This window comes from Tupaia chinensis, unplaced genomic scaffold (assembly GCF_000334495.1).
Source record: "Tupaia chinensis unplaced genomic scaffold, TupChi_1.0 Scaffold143737_1, whole genome shotgun sequence".
NCBI classification, from domain to species: Eukaryota; Metazoa; Chordata; class Mammalia; order Scandentia; family Tupaiidae; genus Tupaia; species Tupaia belangeri.
Window position 1 is genome coordinate 157,306 of NW_006203586.1, and position 14,913 is coordinate 172,218.

Below are 14,913 nucleotides of genomic sequence, written 5' to 3' on the forward strand. Positions count from 1 at the left end.
AAATATAGACCAAACAGGGCCAGCAAGTGGCATGGAGTTTAAGATGGCTGGATCCCACGGAGTTTATTGTGTGGCTTGAGTCCTGGACCTGGAGGCTTGAAAAACATGCAGGGCATGTATGTGTACATGCCCAAAATCCTGAAGAAAATGGCGAAGGGACTGTGGTGTGGCCATCCCCCCAGGGGGTAATTCCTCACTCTCCCCCTCTCTCTGTCTCTCTCCAATGAGCACATGTGCTCTAGAGCAAACTGAAAAAAAAAAAAAAAAAAAAAAAAAGAAGAGACCTAGCATTTTCTGGTGAAAATACACAGATCATACTGTGTATTTCCCACTGAACTGCATAAGTCACACATTCATCTAACCCTCAATTACCACTTTATTTGCAAACCATTAACTGTAAATAAGCCCAGCTATCTCAGGAAGATGACCTCTGGAGACAAGGACTAGAATGAATGAGTCCTTGGTGTCTCTGCAGGAATTATAACAGGGCAAGGCCCAAAGAAATATCTATTAAATTTGATAAAAATGATTAACCAGCCAATGTCCTAACGATTGGCTAAGGAGACTCTCTAAGTTAATTAGATCATTGGAAAAGTCACAATGTATTTTTCTATGATTTTTCTATGCAAAAAATGCATTGTGATTTTCCCGACGACCCAACAGGTCTCACAGAAAAACCTCTGGATTTTTAACAGGCTATAGACTACAATATCCCAAAGGCTAGGAAGAAGTGTAACTCACCAGTGCCTGAGCCTCGAGGGGCTGGAAGGGCGATGCGGATACAGCAGTTGGCCACTTCTGTGAATATGTCTGGATTGCGGCATGCAGCTGGCCCAAGGACACGAAGGATGTAGTTGATCTCCCGAGAGCCGAGGCTGCCAGATACAACTCCAGAAGTAGTGCTACCAGCTCCACTTGTAGCTGCTGAGCGAACAACCTAGTAAAGGAAAGGAGAAGCACTGCTGATTAAATGCCACTTTCTAAATAAACAACTGCAGTCAAGGAAGAGTCACCAAGGATTAAACACTAACCAAGCTCTGCCTCAAAACTGTGGATGACAGCTTTAGGTTTTTGAGAGAAAGATAAACCTGGCCTTCAAGTCCCGTTCCATTCCCTCTTGATTAAAAAAACATGGCTCCTAAAAAAGTTATAGCATATCTCAAAACTATCAATTATTAGACCAGATTGAGTATAATCTTTATAGAAACTGGGAGATGTGTCTAGACTAAAGATCTAACATAGCAAAGATTCTGCATGGCTTCCTTAAGTGCCTACTCTGAGCCTCCCCAAATACTGTCCTAATTATAAAGCAGAATAATTCAAAATATGTAACACCTATATCCACTTAGTGTATAGAAACAAAATTAAACATTTTCTTTATGTCTCAAAGTCAACCATCCATCTGAGATAACAATAAGTACAGGAGATACTGAACTATTTACAGACTGCTTTGATACCACAGGGCTTAGACCTAGCTATGTGTGCTTTTGCTCTTATAAAATAAGTCATCGGTCATGGAGAGTACAGGAAAGTATGAAGAAAATAATTCAATTGCATTTTCCATTACCTATTCCTTTGGGAACTATACATTCACAAAGATAATTATCTCTCTCTATTTTAATGCTTTTCTTAGCAAATCATACTTCTTCAGTCTAGCATATTGTAAACTCTGTATTTTGGCCTGTGCCTGGCAATTATAAAATAATATTAATTTTTCTTTAAATACAGAAAAGTTTAATTTCACTATCAAGAATGTGCCATATTTACTTGTCCAGTCCTCTACTCCTGGACATTGTACTTCTAGTTTCTTGGTATTTTAAGTAATTCCATAGTGAACACCCTTGCACATGTATCTTGGCATACTTGACGTTAGTAATCAGATAAATTCTTAGCCATAGAATTTCTAGGTCAAAGGATATCTTAAACTGACAGTACCAAATTGCCCTCCAATGTGGCTGCACCAATTTCCACTCCTACCAAAAGTAAGAGTATGCCTGGTTCTCCACACCCGTACCTGCAATGGATATTATCAAGCCTTTACATTTTGCCAACTTGGTAAGTTAAAACTGCCACTGATCTTCTTTTGTTCCCCACACCCCCAAATACAAATTACTGAAAGTTTCATAAATCTTTCCCTCATTTGATGAGGACCTACATTTTTTCCTATCATTTTAAAATTTTGTAAGTTTTAAACATTTAAAATTTGTTAAAAAGTCAGAATTATATCAGGATATATATATATTTTTAATCCCCCTTGGGGCAGTCTCCTGACCTTGGGTCTCTGTACAGTCTGCTTTTAATAGCTTTCCCTCTGTTGATTTTGCACATGGGAGGTGAAATGAAACAGGCTGAATGAAAAACTGTCTGAAAAATCTGAGATGTATACTCACATACATATGAAAGTATAAACTGGTACCCTTTCTGGCAGGCAAGCTAAAAAATATTTACACCTTTTGATTCAATTTCTAGGAACTTCTAAGTACAATAATCTTAAACATGAACAAAGATAGGCACAAAAAATACATACTGCAACACTACTTGTAAATGTGGAAAACAATATCCCAAGAAAGGAAAACGGAAGAGATGTCTAAAAACATTCATATGACTGCTCATGAAGTATTAGCAGGAAAACAGAAAATTTTGCAAAAGGACTGAGGAGGAAAAAGCTTACTAGTAAAGCATCTGTCCCCACCTTCACTGTTGTCTTAATGTTTATTTTTTATGATTACTTTGTCATTTCTTATACTACTTTATGTATTTCCTAAAACACCCAAATCTGATTTCTGATCTGCATACTAGGCATTAGTGCCTATGGCAGTACCTGGCAGATCATAAACACTCAAAAAGCTTTGTTATCCTTTCACAACTCTAAAATACAATGTTCTAAAAATGGGCTCTAGGGGCCAGCAGATGGCATAGTGTTTATGTTACTGGACTTCCACATAGCTGACTGTGGTTCAAGTCCTTGACCCAGTGGTTTCAAACTCATGCAGGGTGCATGATCACGGAAGGAAAATGGAGAAGAGATTGTGGAGTGGCCATCCCCCCCGGGGGGGTGATTTCTCACTTTCCCTCTCACTGTCTCTCTCTCCAGTGAGTGCACACGTATTAGGGAAAAAATCTCTTTTAAACAACAAGAACAGAAAATGGGCTCTTGGGTAAATGCCTAAGAGGTACTTCTAGAGAGGAACGATCTTTAAGATATGAAAAGGAAGGAATGGGGGAAGGAATGTCAGTTTTTACTAACAGTTTCTAGCTTGGTACAATAAACCTAAATTGCCCAGAGAGAACTTTTTTAGGTAAGATGTATAAACTTAGGGATAGAAAATATCTTTTTCTAGTTTTTTTTCTTTCTTTCTTTCTTTTTTTCTTTTTAAAATATCATTCAATAGAATAATCTAAAAAGGCTTCTAAGTGCTCAGTTGGGAAATGTTGCTGGGCAGAGTATATAGTACTTATCTAGCTATATACCCCAGGAATAATCAAATGACTACCTATTCTAAAACCAAGGAGAACAAAGATAAGCTAACCAGCATCTGACACCAAAAAGACTCACCTTTTCCATGGTATGACGGAGGGTACAGGGGTCCTCAATGATGTGTCTTAAGAGAAGGGTGACCAGGGGAGTAAACCCATTGAAGCCTGAGCTCTGGGTCAAATTCAAGATCATGCGGGTACTCTTCAGTTCTGCAAACATCATGGCATATTTGTGGTCCCGGGTGAGCCTCAGGCAGAGGCGAAGGGTGGCATGCAAAGTGTCTGGGTCCACAGGAACTCCCAGCATGCTCACACAGGCCCGGATTAAAACAGTCACCATATCTTCTGTCAGGCCCTGGATCAGGATCTCCCCAATTTTTGTTTCTTCCAGGCTTGTTTCCTTTTCAGTATTCGTATTCTCTAGACCCAATGGGGTATCTATAAATGTGACAGAAAGAGTTCAGGAAGTTTAGCCTTTGACATTTATTTCCACACTTCTCCCTCTCAAGTAACTAGCCAAAAATTGGCCCTATTAAGAGAAACACACCAAGTGTCCAATTTTAAGAACTGATGAAATGCATATAAAAGGAACATTATAGCCTGAACTTGTTAAGCAATCTGATCAAAAGGAATCACTCGCAATGAAATTTGGCCAGACCTAAAGCCATGAAGGCATACTAGTTTTAGGTAAAATACTCCTTAAAAGAAACAAAACTAAAAGTGCATACCACTGCCTTTATTTTCTTTACGTTTGATGTCCATTTCTTTTTCTTCCAGTGTCTTCTCTAGTTCCACTCCATTGCTATTTTTTGAGTTTTTATTCAGCCGTGGTACCCTGAGGAGAGTCAGCATCACAGGGCGTCGATTCCCTGTCTCCTCATTAACCTAGGAATTCAAAGAGAAAAAAAAAAACAAAACAAAACAAAAAAACACAAAAAAACACAAAAAACAAACAAAACAAAAAACAAAAACAAACAAACAAAAAACAAAAACAAAACTCTACTAAAAAAGGAATTCTAAAGATGTGTGTGTGGGGGTGGGGACACTTCCCAGGTAAAATGCTCCAGCAGGAAGGAACCCTGGTAATTTATCTCATCCCTATCACAGGGAAAAAAATCCAATAATCCCCAGCGGAAAGTGACACACACATGGCTCTATAATGAACTGTAAACTTTCCAATAGTGCTGACACTATCTCTGATTACTTCCTAACCCCTTAACTGAACACTTAAAATAACATTTCCAGGAGTAACGGTAGAAAACTGTTCCAGATTCATGGTCTAACCAATGATTTTAGAAAGATTCAGTTCTCTGAAAACTATACCCAATCTAGTAGTAGTAACTCTTGTCAAACTAAAAGGCAAATCAGCACCTTCCCTTCTTTTAATAAAGTTTACAGTACTGGGGGAGTATGTACCTGCACCATTGTAGTGAACTGGACAGTGTATCTTCTTCGGCCTGCAGTGAATCGCACACTTGTCTCTCCAGATTTCCAGGCAGAATCAATAGTGCTGTTGTTGCTTGCACTGTAACTACACCAACGCCCAGAGCGATCATCAAACCAGCGCCAATTGTTGCTGTTGGACTGTAGGTACTAAATATAAAAGCACAAAGTTTCTTTTTATTACCTTCAAAGTTGACTGTTGAATGCAATACTAAGTTCTAGGTGTTCATTGCTAAAACTAACTCAGGAAAAAAGAAATATACTGGATATTTAATAGTCTGAAAACTGAGACAGGAATTTCCATATACATTTACCTTCACATTCCTTAGCCTTGCCCTAGGAAAAAAATCCCATCTTAGCACCTGCTTTTGGTGGGACTGCTGTATACTCATTACCTAGAATAAAAGCCACTCCTCCTCTAGATAACACACTCCTTTAACATTTACTACAGGGTAAGTTCTTAGAGCCTTTAAGCAAATAGATCCATAAGAAAATAGTTCCACCTCTCCACTAAGAAGAGAAATATGAGTATCTCTCAAAAGATTAACACCTTGGTCAGAGTCCTTTACATTCTTCACTACTCTACCTTATCTCTTCTGGCTTACTCTTGGGGCCAGCTGGTGGCGTGGTGGTTAAGACACTAAACATTCCCACATGGCTGACCACAGTTCGAGTCCCAGATCTGGTGGCTTGCTTTCTTACTTTCCCTCTCTCTCTGGTCAAATTAAAATAAATGAATAAATAAAATTAAAATAAGTAATTAAAAAAAAGGAAGCTAAACTGTCCTGCCAACCATCAACCATATACATTATATCATGTACCTTAGTCATCTGGGCTCTCCTTTTTGAGGAGATGGCTGTCTTTTCATAGAAATCAATTAAGAGCAATACTGGAGTGATCCACCTGAAAAGGAGAAATGATTTGTTCTGGGAAAATCAGAAAACTGCACAAACTGGGAAAATAGATCTTGATTTCATTAAGTATATTACAATATTTAAGCTACAAAAATACCTAAGATTTGCCCCATACATGTCCCAGGAAAGCTCGTGATTCAGGCTGAAACTTGAGGGGTGAGGTTTCATCAGAAAAGAAGTGAAACCAGGACAAATACAGAAGCCACTCACTTTGGGGTCTGGACCTCTTTTTGCTCCTTGGCGGCCTGGAGGCAGGGCTGAACCACTTCCAAGAGTTTGATGAGTACATTAAGGATGCCACTCGATTCAACCACCCAAGCACAAGGCAGTTTCAACTCCTGATTAATAAAATGAAAAAAAATTTAAAACAGTTACCAACTTGTACCTAGTATCAAGGATTAGTACTGTACAGGATTAGCACCTCCCAGGTAAAATGGGAAACAAATTAGTTAAAATGACATTCCACCCCCTACCCCTTAACCATCTCTGTAATCTGAGAGGAATCAAATTCTCTAAATTTTGGTTTCCTTATGGCTCAATGGGATTACTAATTTCTACTTCCAGGGTAACTATTATGATTAAATGAGGTGATTCTGTGTGTGTACGTATATACAGAGAGTGCCCAACAGAGTTCCTACCATATCAATATGTACTTAATACAGAAATAGTTATTAATAGGATTAAAGATCATTGCCTAGGCTGTACAGTCTTAACTATATTGAATTGTAAATCTTTTTAATGTACAGAGAAGCTTTATAAACACAGAATATATATCATGGTTTCCCTTACTGGGACTTCATGGAAGTGTTAAATCTAATAGGAAATAACTGGAAGTAAATGACTAGTAGGTAATTATTTAAATAAATTAGAGAACATTCAAAAGATGGAACAATGCATATATAACATGGGGAAATAGTTATAATGTCACACTGAACAAATATAGAAAGTTTTCTATAGAATCTTATCTCGATTGTTTAAAGGGAGAAAGAAAAGACTAGAAGAAAATATAAGACTGTTATGAGGGGCCAGCAGATGGTGTAATGGTTAAGTTGCTGGACTCCTTTGTGTTGACCACGGTTCTAGTCCTGGATCCCGCGGCTTAAAATTCACGCCGGGTGTGTGTGCGTGCATGCCCAAAATCCCAAGAAGAGATTGGAGGAGAAGGGACTGTGGCGTGGCCAACCCCCGAGGGGGTGATTTCTTGCTTTCTGCCTCTCCAGTGAGCACACACCCTATAGAAAAAACTCTCTCTCTCTAAAAGGGAATAAACAAAACAAAAAACCACCTGCTATGAATACTTATGATTTTTTAAAATAGTGGTTGGCAAGTGATTTTTCCCTTTAAATTATGCTATTGAGGACCCCTAACATTTAGTACTTTTGAAGGCTTTCCCACAAAGATCTAGTCACATGGTGCTATAATAAGAATGATCACTTCTACCATAAAAGAAAGCCCCAAGACAGTAAAAACATAGTACAATACATATAGTAGACTTCTCTTCTGAAATGATATACTCTGTGCTAACGTTCAGGTTTTGCTATTAAACATGATAAGCTATGAATGAAGGGCCATTTCCTTATCCAAAGTCAGCTGCCTACTAGTTCCTACGTTGGTTGGAATGAGAACAAGTTCTTGCCCAAACCACTCTTGTCTCAAATAACCTGCTGACTGATCAGATGACACATCCCATTTGTATATGCTACTCATCATGTGGCTGCCAGGTTTCCTCAGAGGCAAAAATACCCAATGACCAAACTATAGTAGCAATTTAAGTTTCATTTTTAACATCACCCCACTATCCTTTAAGACTCAAATCAAGAAATTAACACTTGTTCTGAAACAAACCCTTCTCATTTTATCCAGAAGTGATGCATATGCCTTTCCTGAACTTAGTTAAAACTGCTAATATCATTTATGTAGCACAGAATGCTGTTATTTTGTAATTATGTACATTTTTAGCCTATCAGAAACCATGGATTCATGAAAAGCAGGGCTGATGCCCTATTCTTTTATCTTCTACAATGACTCATATGGTAGGTGTTCAATAATTCTTTGATGAATGAATTACAGGTCTCAAAAGATCTAAATCTTACCTCAAAAAGTAGTGTTAAAAGCAAGATTCTAGTAGCCAAATTAGAAGCCTGGGGTAGGGTAGCCATCTGACTGATCCACTCAGACACAGTTTTTGTATCACTTGTTGTCAGGGGAAGAGCAGCTTTAATCAATACATCAGCAGCTTCCCAAACCTAGAAATCAAAAAGGTGGCCAACTCAGGTAACTGTAAAGTAAACTGAGGTCTGTGAAAATACTCCCAACCTTTTAAAACACACTCTCTACCCAGAAGACATTAGCAAGGAAAGGTAGGTAACATCCTTACACAGGGATTTAGTGTCTGCATCAAAAGTAAATGTAAACTACTAAGGGATCACCATTAAAACAATTACTTTCTAAGAAAGTTTATTTATTCCAAGAGAGAAAAATGGTGGTGGGTATTTTATTCTCAACAAGGGTCTTCCTGCTGTGATCTAAATCCCAGCCATGATCATGAGCATGTGTGCATCCAGTGTGTACCAGGAGGCCTCGATATGCAAACCTATGATCTTCCCATTGGCTTCAGAATCATGGCACTGTTCATTATGGCTGTGTCACTGCAGCTGGCCTCTATTCTCTTAGGCTAGATTATAAGAAGCCTAACATTTAAGTAAAAGGAGATGAGTATTTAAAAAATGCCTGGTGTAAATGCTCAACACCAAAAAGGGTCTACCAACTCATACTTTTATTGCAATCTCTCACTCTATCTCTTTCCAAACTATGAAAAACAAAAACCTAGAATGTTTAAAACATTACTTGGGTTTCAGTTTGCATGTTACAGTTATAATGAATTTGATATCATTGTCTTTCTTCTATTACAGTTTTTGTTTTCTTGATATAGACTAAAGATAGTAAAGCTTTTGGTGAAAAAACATTTTAACCAGTTTTCTTACACTTTTTATGATGCTTCTGTACATTAAAGTTATGTTATGTGGTAGAAAAAAAGTGATTCCCTTTTTTTTGATTTCTTCATTTTCTTCAATCAGAATGTTAACTGGCAATCTTTGGGGGAAGGGATTTAAGGTAATTTATTTCTTACCCCATTTTTACAACAAACATACATTAATTTCATAATGAGAAGAAAACCTATTTAAAAAAGGACAAATACTGGGTCACAAGTTTTGATCACGTGAGGACTCATTTGTTAAACTGGCTGTTACATAGGAAAAAACCCTTTATACTTCATTAGTCCAATGAAGAATAGGGGGGCCTAACTCAGCTGAAGAATGAGATACCTTTTGGACATTTTAGACAAATCTATTGTGACAAATAGAAAAAGAGCTTTACATGGTTTGAGTCCCGGACTTGGCAGATTTCTTTCTCTCTCTCTTTCTCAATCCCTCTCCAGTCAAATTTAAATGAATAAATAAAGTTAAATAAAATAATTTTTAAAAAGAGAGCTTTATTTTACCTTCTAAATATTTTTTTGGTGATGCAGCTAATTTACTGATTCAGAAAACATTCAAACAAGAGCTAGATAACTGGAACAAAAGAACTCAGACAGAACATACATACCCATAATACGTAGGACGCAAAAATACCGACTTCCAAGAAATTAGGGTTTGATAGGTGGCAGGAATTCACATACTCCCCTGTTCTGGCCCCTCGAGAGTTTACCTGATTGACTACTTGCTTCAGAATCATGTCACGATAGTCTGCTCCATTACGTTTTATTGCTGTCATGATCAGATCACACACACGGTACACTGTGTCTGGCAGCTCATCAAGAAGGTGGAAGCAACCTGGCAACATGCTATCTGTGAAAGTGTGGAGCTCATCTTGCTCCAATGGATCAGCATCCTGGAACTTCTCTAGACATTTAGCTTCTTCTTCCTCCTGCTTTTCTCGAGCTTTACGTTCCTCTTCTTCCTTCCGGCAAGCAACTTCCTGGAGCAGGGAAGAAATAGTGTCAACATGTGAAGAGGTGAAGGAGAAAAGATGGGGGAGATCTTGAGAATCTATTTGCTGAACCATATGAATACCCTCTATCTTCTCAAGGAGTTGATGTCTTCATCAGGGTAGAGTAATAAGTATGAAGGCAGCTACACAAATTAAAGGCATGACAGGGAAGGCAGGAAAGGATACCCTCAAACACTCCAAGGCACTGCCAATTTATCTGCAGCATCCTATACCACCTCCCACAAAGTCATTTCTAGATGCTTTCCTATATTCTCTGCCAATGTGGTAAAATGAACTGTTAACATGGGAATACAATAGACAGGTTTGGCCTAATGGGTACATCAAGTACATTTTGGGTCTCATATTTGATAATAAAGATTTATCTGCCTTACCTAAAGGTTCAGGTCAATGTAAGGTAGGCTCAACGATGGAGGGCAAGGTTAGGATGAATGCATACTCCCATATCTTTCTACAGACCTTAATTCTACTAAATACTTTACATTAGGAATATAATGTTCATAGAAATATTAAGATTAATGTACCAAGTCATTTCCTACGTACCTCAGGTGACTCTGCTCTTTGATCCATTGGAATATCCTGTCCCAGAGACATAGCAATTGCTCTCATCATCTGGTCCTCTTCAGACATGCTGAGATCCTATAGAGCAATGAAAGAAAATCCAGCAATCACACCTCCACCACAAATAAACTCAATGAAACCACCTCCAATCATAACAAAGCAGTCATTTTGTGCTCAAGCATCAGAGAGGGGAAGGGGCTCCAAATCCTGCTCTCTACAGTCAAACCCAACTGGGCTTACCTGATTATTACAAGAACAGAGGGAGAAAATTACAAGAAAAAGTAGGTATAGGAAAGGGCCGTTAACCTGACCACCTAATACTGTTTCTCAGAAAAGTGTGCCTCTTCAATTGCTTTCTGACTATGGGTTCTTCCGCAAACAAAGTCTAGTAATTTGCATGACTGGGGGCAGAAAGCATCCGATCATTACATTCTGAAGTTCTGAGAGCTATTATGAAAAGAAAATATTGGTCCAGAGAAGTCTGAAAATGAGCAGTAGTTTATAGAAAGAAAGACCAGTGATGGATTGGGGGGGGTATTAGGAGACAAATACACTGGAAAATGAGAACTCCTGAGCTGATTCACATAGATTATAGAAAGGAAGACCTGCAATGGAAGAATGAGAGAAAAAAAGACTACTGACAGCTAAATACCCTGGAAAATAAGAGCTTCTGAGCCAACTCACCCGGACAACCCCTCCCATGATTGGAGGAGGGTGGGTTAGAAGGTACTCTGTGGCCTGTTCCATGGTGCTGGTGTTCAACAAGGCCTCCATGGCATGTTCCCTTGTGAAGCCCATGTCCATGAGCTATAAAAAGAATGCAAGAACTGAGTACCACACTTGTAGAAAAATCCAAATGGATTTAAAAAAAGAATTTTTCCAGACAGACATTCAAGTTATTCTAACTTCACATGAACTATAAACATTTGTAAGCTAGAGCAGGACAGGTAACATGAATAATCCTATCTGGGGCTTGCTTCAAATTAAAGCTACGTACTGGAACAAGGAGCCAAGGTAATTTTCAATGCCTTTTCTTTAAGAAACAAGGGTGGGGGAGATGGTAATTATGATTACCAGGATAACTGTAATTAAAAGAGTGAAATGCATACAGAGAAATACAAATTGGTTTCAATTTGCTAGAAAATAAACCAGCAACAGAATGAGTGCCTGAAACACTAAGTCTAGAAATTCTATTTCTAGCAAATAATCACAAGATGTACATAAAGGTTTGTATACAAGGAAACTATAAACCAGATCTTTACAATATCAAACAACAGGAAAATTAACATCTAAAAATAAAAGAATGACTAATAAATAGTAAATTAATTTAATGGGATCAGTATGATTCTACATATTGTTGGATATTACTATGTAAAAATTAGGTCTAGAACTAAATAACTGAAAAAGTAATAACTACTTTGATTGGTGACATTATAAATACCTTTAAAAAGTATTTTATTTTCCTAATTTTGTAGTGAGCATTTATTACTTTCATTAGAAAAAATGGGGTATGTGTATATAGAAGACAGATGTGAATAGCACTTGGACAAAAATAAAACATTTATATACAATTTCCAGGAGGAAAATGCTTTGACACTGAGTGTCAGGGTCTTATATGCCTTTCTCTTTCTCCTTTGAGCTTCCAATTTTCAAACCATAGCATATACTCTTATTTGAAAGTTAAAAAGAATAGATCTTATAGGTGACTAAGGTTTCAGAAAGCTCTTGTTGGAGAATAAATCTGGGTCACAGTATCTCTTCCCTTCACAGAATAATCTTACAGCAAGGGAAGACACTTTGCCTCCAAAGAATATGACCATAGCAGGCTACTGAGAATACTGGAAGAATCCCAATACCAATCAACATGCTTGAGAAGACACAAATCCATTATTTGTGCAGAGTACTAGGATTACATCCCAGCTTTCCTCAGGAGAGAAAAAAATAAATAATGAGAAGACCCCCAATTTAAACCTATCTCTTGGCTAAAAGGACCAGGCACTTAACAGTATGCAAACCTAGAAAATCCACAAGCCAACCCCTTTTTGTGGTATCCCCCATTCCACCCTCTACTTCTTTACAATCAAACCTTTTAGCTTCCGCATATGAATCAGAACATGCAATAAGAGAAATGAGTTGTAGGGTACTAAAGGACAGTAAATACAGTAAATAAATTGAACACATAATTGAAAATAGAAGAAAAGATCCCCAATGATCACAACACAAATAAATGATAAAAGTTAGAGATGATGGGGACCAGTAGTTAGTGTAATGGCTATGTCACTGAACTCCCATGTAGTCGACCACAGTTCGAGTCCCGGACCCGGTGGCTTAAACTCACGCTGGGTGCATAAGCCTGGGTGCCCAAGATCCTGAGAGCAGAATGGAGAAGAAGCGATTGCAGCATGGCTATCCCCCCCTGGGGGGTGATTTTTCACTTTCTGTCTCTGTCTCTCCATGTCTTTCTGGCAAACACCAGCACCCTATAGCAAAAAGAAAAAAAAAACGTGAAAAACCCCACCAAAAAAAAAAAAAAATCAAAAACTTAGACATGACGGATATGTTCTTGCCTGGATTTGATTATTACATATTGTATGCATGTACTGAATGATCACATTGTACACCATAAATATATACAACTATTAAACATCAACTAAAATCCACTAAAAAAAAATGGCTCAGCCACAATAGTGCATAACTCTACTCCCAGCTATAAAAGGAGACTGATGCAGGATTATTGCCAACATAGCAAGACACTAAAATAAGACCCCTCCCCCTATAAGCATGGCATTCCAATAGGTACAAAGTTTGGGCCCTGGAATAAGAAGCTAGCACCCTACCTGTTGTAGCTGTTGCTGATTCACCTGGGGTTCCCTACGGGAGCCACCTTCCTCGTGCCCTGCATCCTCCTCTCCTCGAGATCCCTCCTTCTCTTTGCTCAGTCTCTCTCGAATCACAGGTTCTCCTCGGAGGATGTGGCACAGAATAGCCAGCATGGACTCAGCCATTCGCCCGCCATACACCTTTAGAGGTTTCCGGTTCCACAAGTTCTTGATGCAAGTAAAGGCTGCCTATAAGTCATTTGAAGAGTGTATGTAAGATCATTTTGCCTCAGTTGAAAAGCCCCAGGAGAAATAAGTTAAAGACCCATGGATGGTCCTTCCACTGTCAGTGCAAACAACAAAATCCTAGGCTAGCACAGAGGCAGTCTAAGGAAGCATAGAGAAGGGGCATTCAATTCAACCAACCTGAAAGTACCCATTTGAAGTTTGTAATTAAAATGTTTTTATCATGGAAAATTCTCAAATGATATCTATCCCTCCTGTATGGCAACTCTATCTCAGAGTAGGAGCCAATTAAAGAATCGAGTAGGAACTACCTGGTTACCATGAGAAATTCCTATTGGTTTTAGAACACTGAGTACTCACTTTCTGAGTTACCACAAGGAAGCGGAGGGCACTGAATTGTGGAAAGTTCTGGACACCTCCAGGCAATTTGGCAGGCAGTGAATGTGGAGATTCAAGCACCGTGGTAGGATTCACCATCTTCTCTACCAACATAAGCCAGGCATCTAGGAATTCTCCTGTGCCATCAGGCAAATCTGAATGTTCCAATCCCTCAGAAACAGGAACTTTGCCTCCCATGGACAAAGCCCAGTTGAAAGTTCTAAATTCAAGTAAGAAAAAGTACAGAGATAGAGTATTAATATTTTAAATGGGTATGCCGCACTTTTAAAAAGTTCCCAAATCTCTATACTGGCACATGTCCCTCCCCCTGGAGCTATTCTGACATGTAAGATATAAATTAGCTTGACTTTAAAAAGTTTTCTTAAAAACAAAAACAAAACTCCCCAAACCAGTGAAACTCGGAATCTTCTCACCAAGAAAAGCAGGAAAACTATATTAGAGGAATAATAGAAAAAAAAGCAAGTGTGTTAGAAAAATGCATAACAGAAACTGGAAGCCAAACAAGGAAAAGCTGAGACCTTTACACACACATTTAGGATAGGCTACATCTCACCCTCCCAGAGGAATGGAGACAAATATGGCTAATTCTCCAAACATGAAATACCACCAATGGCTATCTTTGTGTATGCCTCTGTCACAAAGTAGGTGACTTAGAAAGTTATGGACTGGTAAGGCATATAAAAAAAGATCCAACTTGAAGAAATGGTTCTCTGTGAAACTTAATCCTTACTCAAACAGAGCATTGTGGCCTCCAGAGCAGAGAAATTTCTGGAGCATGAGGTGGTAGGGATACTTTCTCTCATCAAATAGCATTGGGGATGTGAAACCAACCGAACAGATGAAGAATGTCAGCCTGAAAGAGATGAAAAAAAAGAGAAAATTTAGTATTTTCTGAAGCACAAACAAAAGCGATGGGCAATTCATGTAAAAGCCAAGTTTAAAATTCAACAACACACTGAAAAGTAATTGATGGTCTGACTGGAAGGCAGGTGGGTGACTCCTCCAACTATTAAAATTTCAAAGGCAAAAAAGGTAATGTGTAGGGA

The 14,913-nt window shown here is 38.4% G+C and overlaps 1 protein-coding gene across 1 annotated transcript in view; it reads right to left on the bottom strand.

Moving 5' to 3' along the window:
• The window catches only part of HUWE1 (HECT, UBA and WWE domain containing E3 ubiquitin protein ligase 1), a gene marked incomplete in the record, with an annotated part of 232,807 nt that overhangs the window by 52,640 nt on the left and 165,254 nt on the right, over positions 1–14,913 (bottom strand). The window contains 13 exon segments of the mRNA XM_027766840.1: positions 742–937; positions 3,557–3,915; positions 4,206–4,362; positions 4,894–5,070; positions 5,742–5,823; positions 6,045–6,172; positions 7,928–8,080; positions 9,543–9,812; positions 10,386–10,481; positions 11,088–11,210; positions 13,241–13,471; positions 13,829–14,066; positions 14,598–14,720. Of these exon segments, the coding sequence (XP_027622641.1) occupies positions 742–937; positions 3,557–3,915; positions 4,206–4,362; positions 4,894–5,070; positions 5,742–5,823; positions 6,045–6,172; positions 7,928–8,080; positions 9,543–9,812; positions 10,386–10,481; positions 11,088–11,210; positions 13,241–13,471; positions 13,829–14,066; positions 14,598–14,720 (2,333 nt within the window).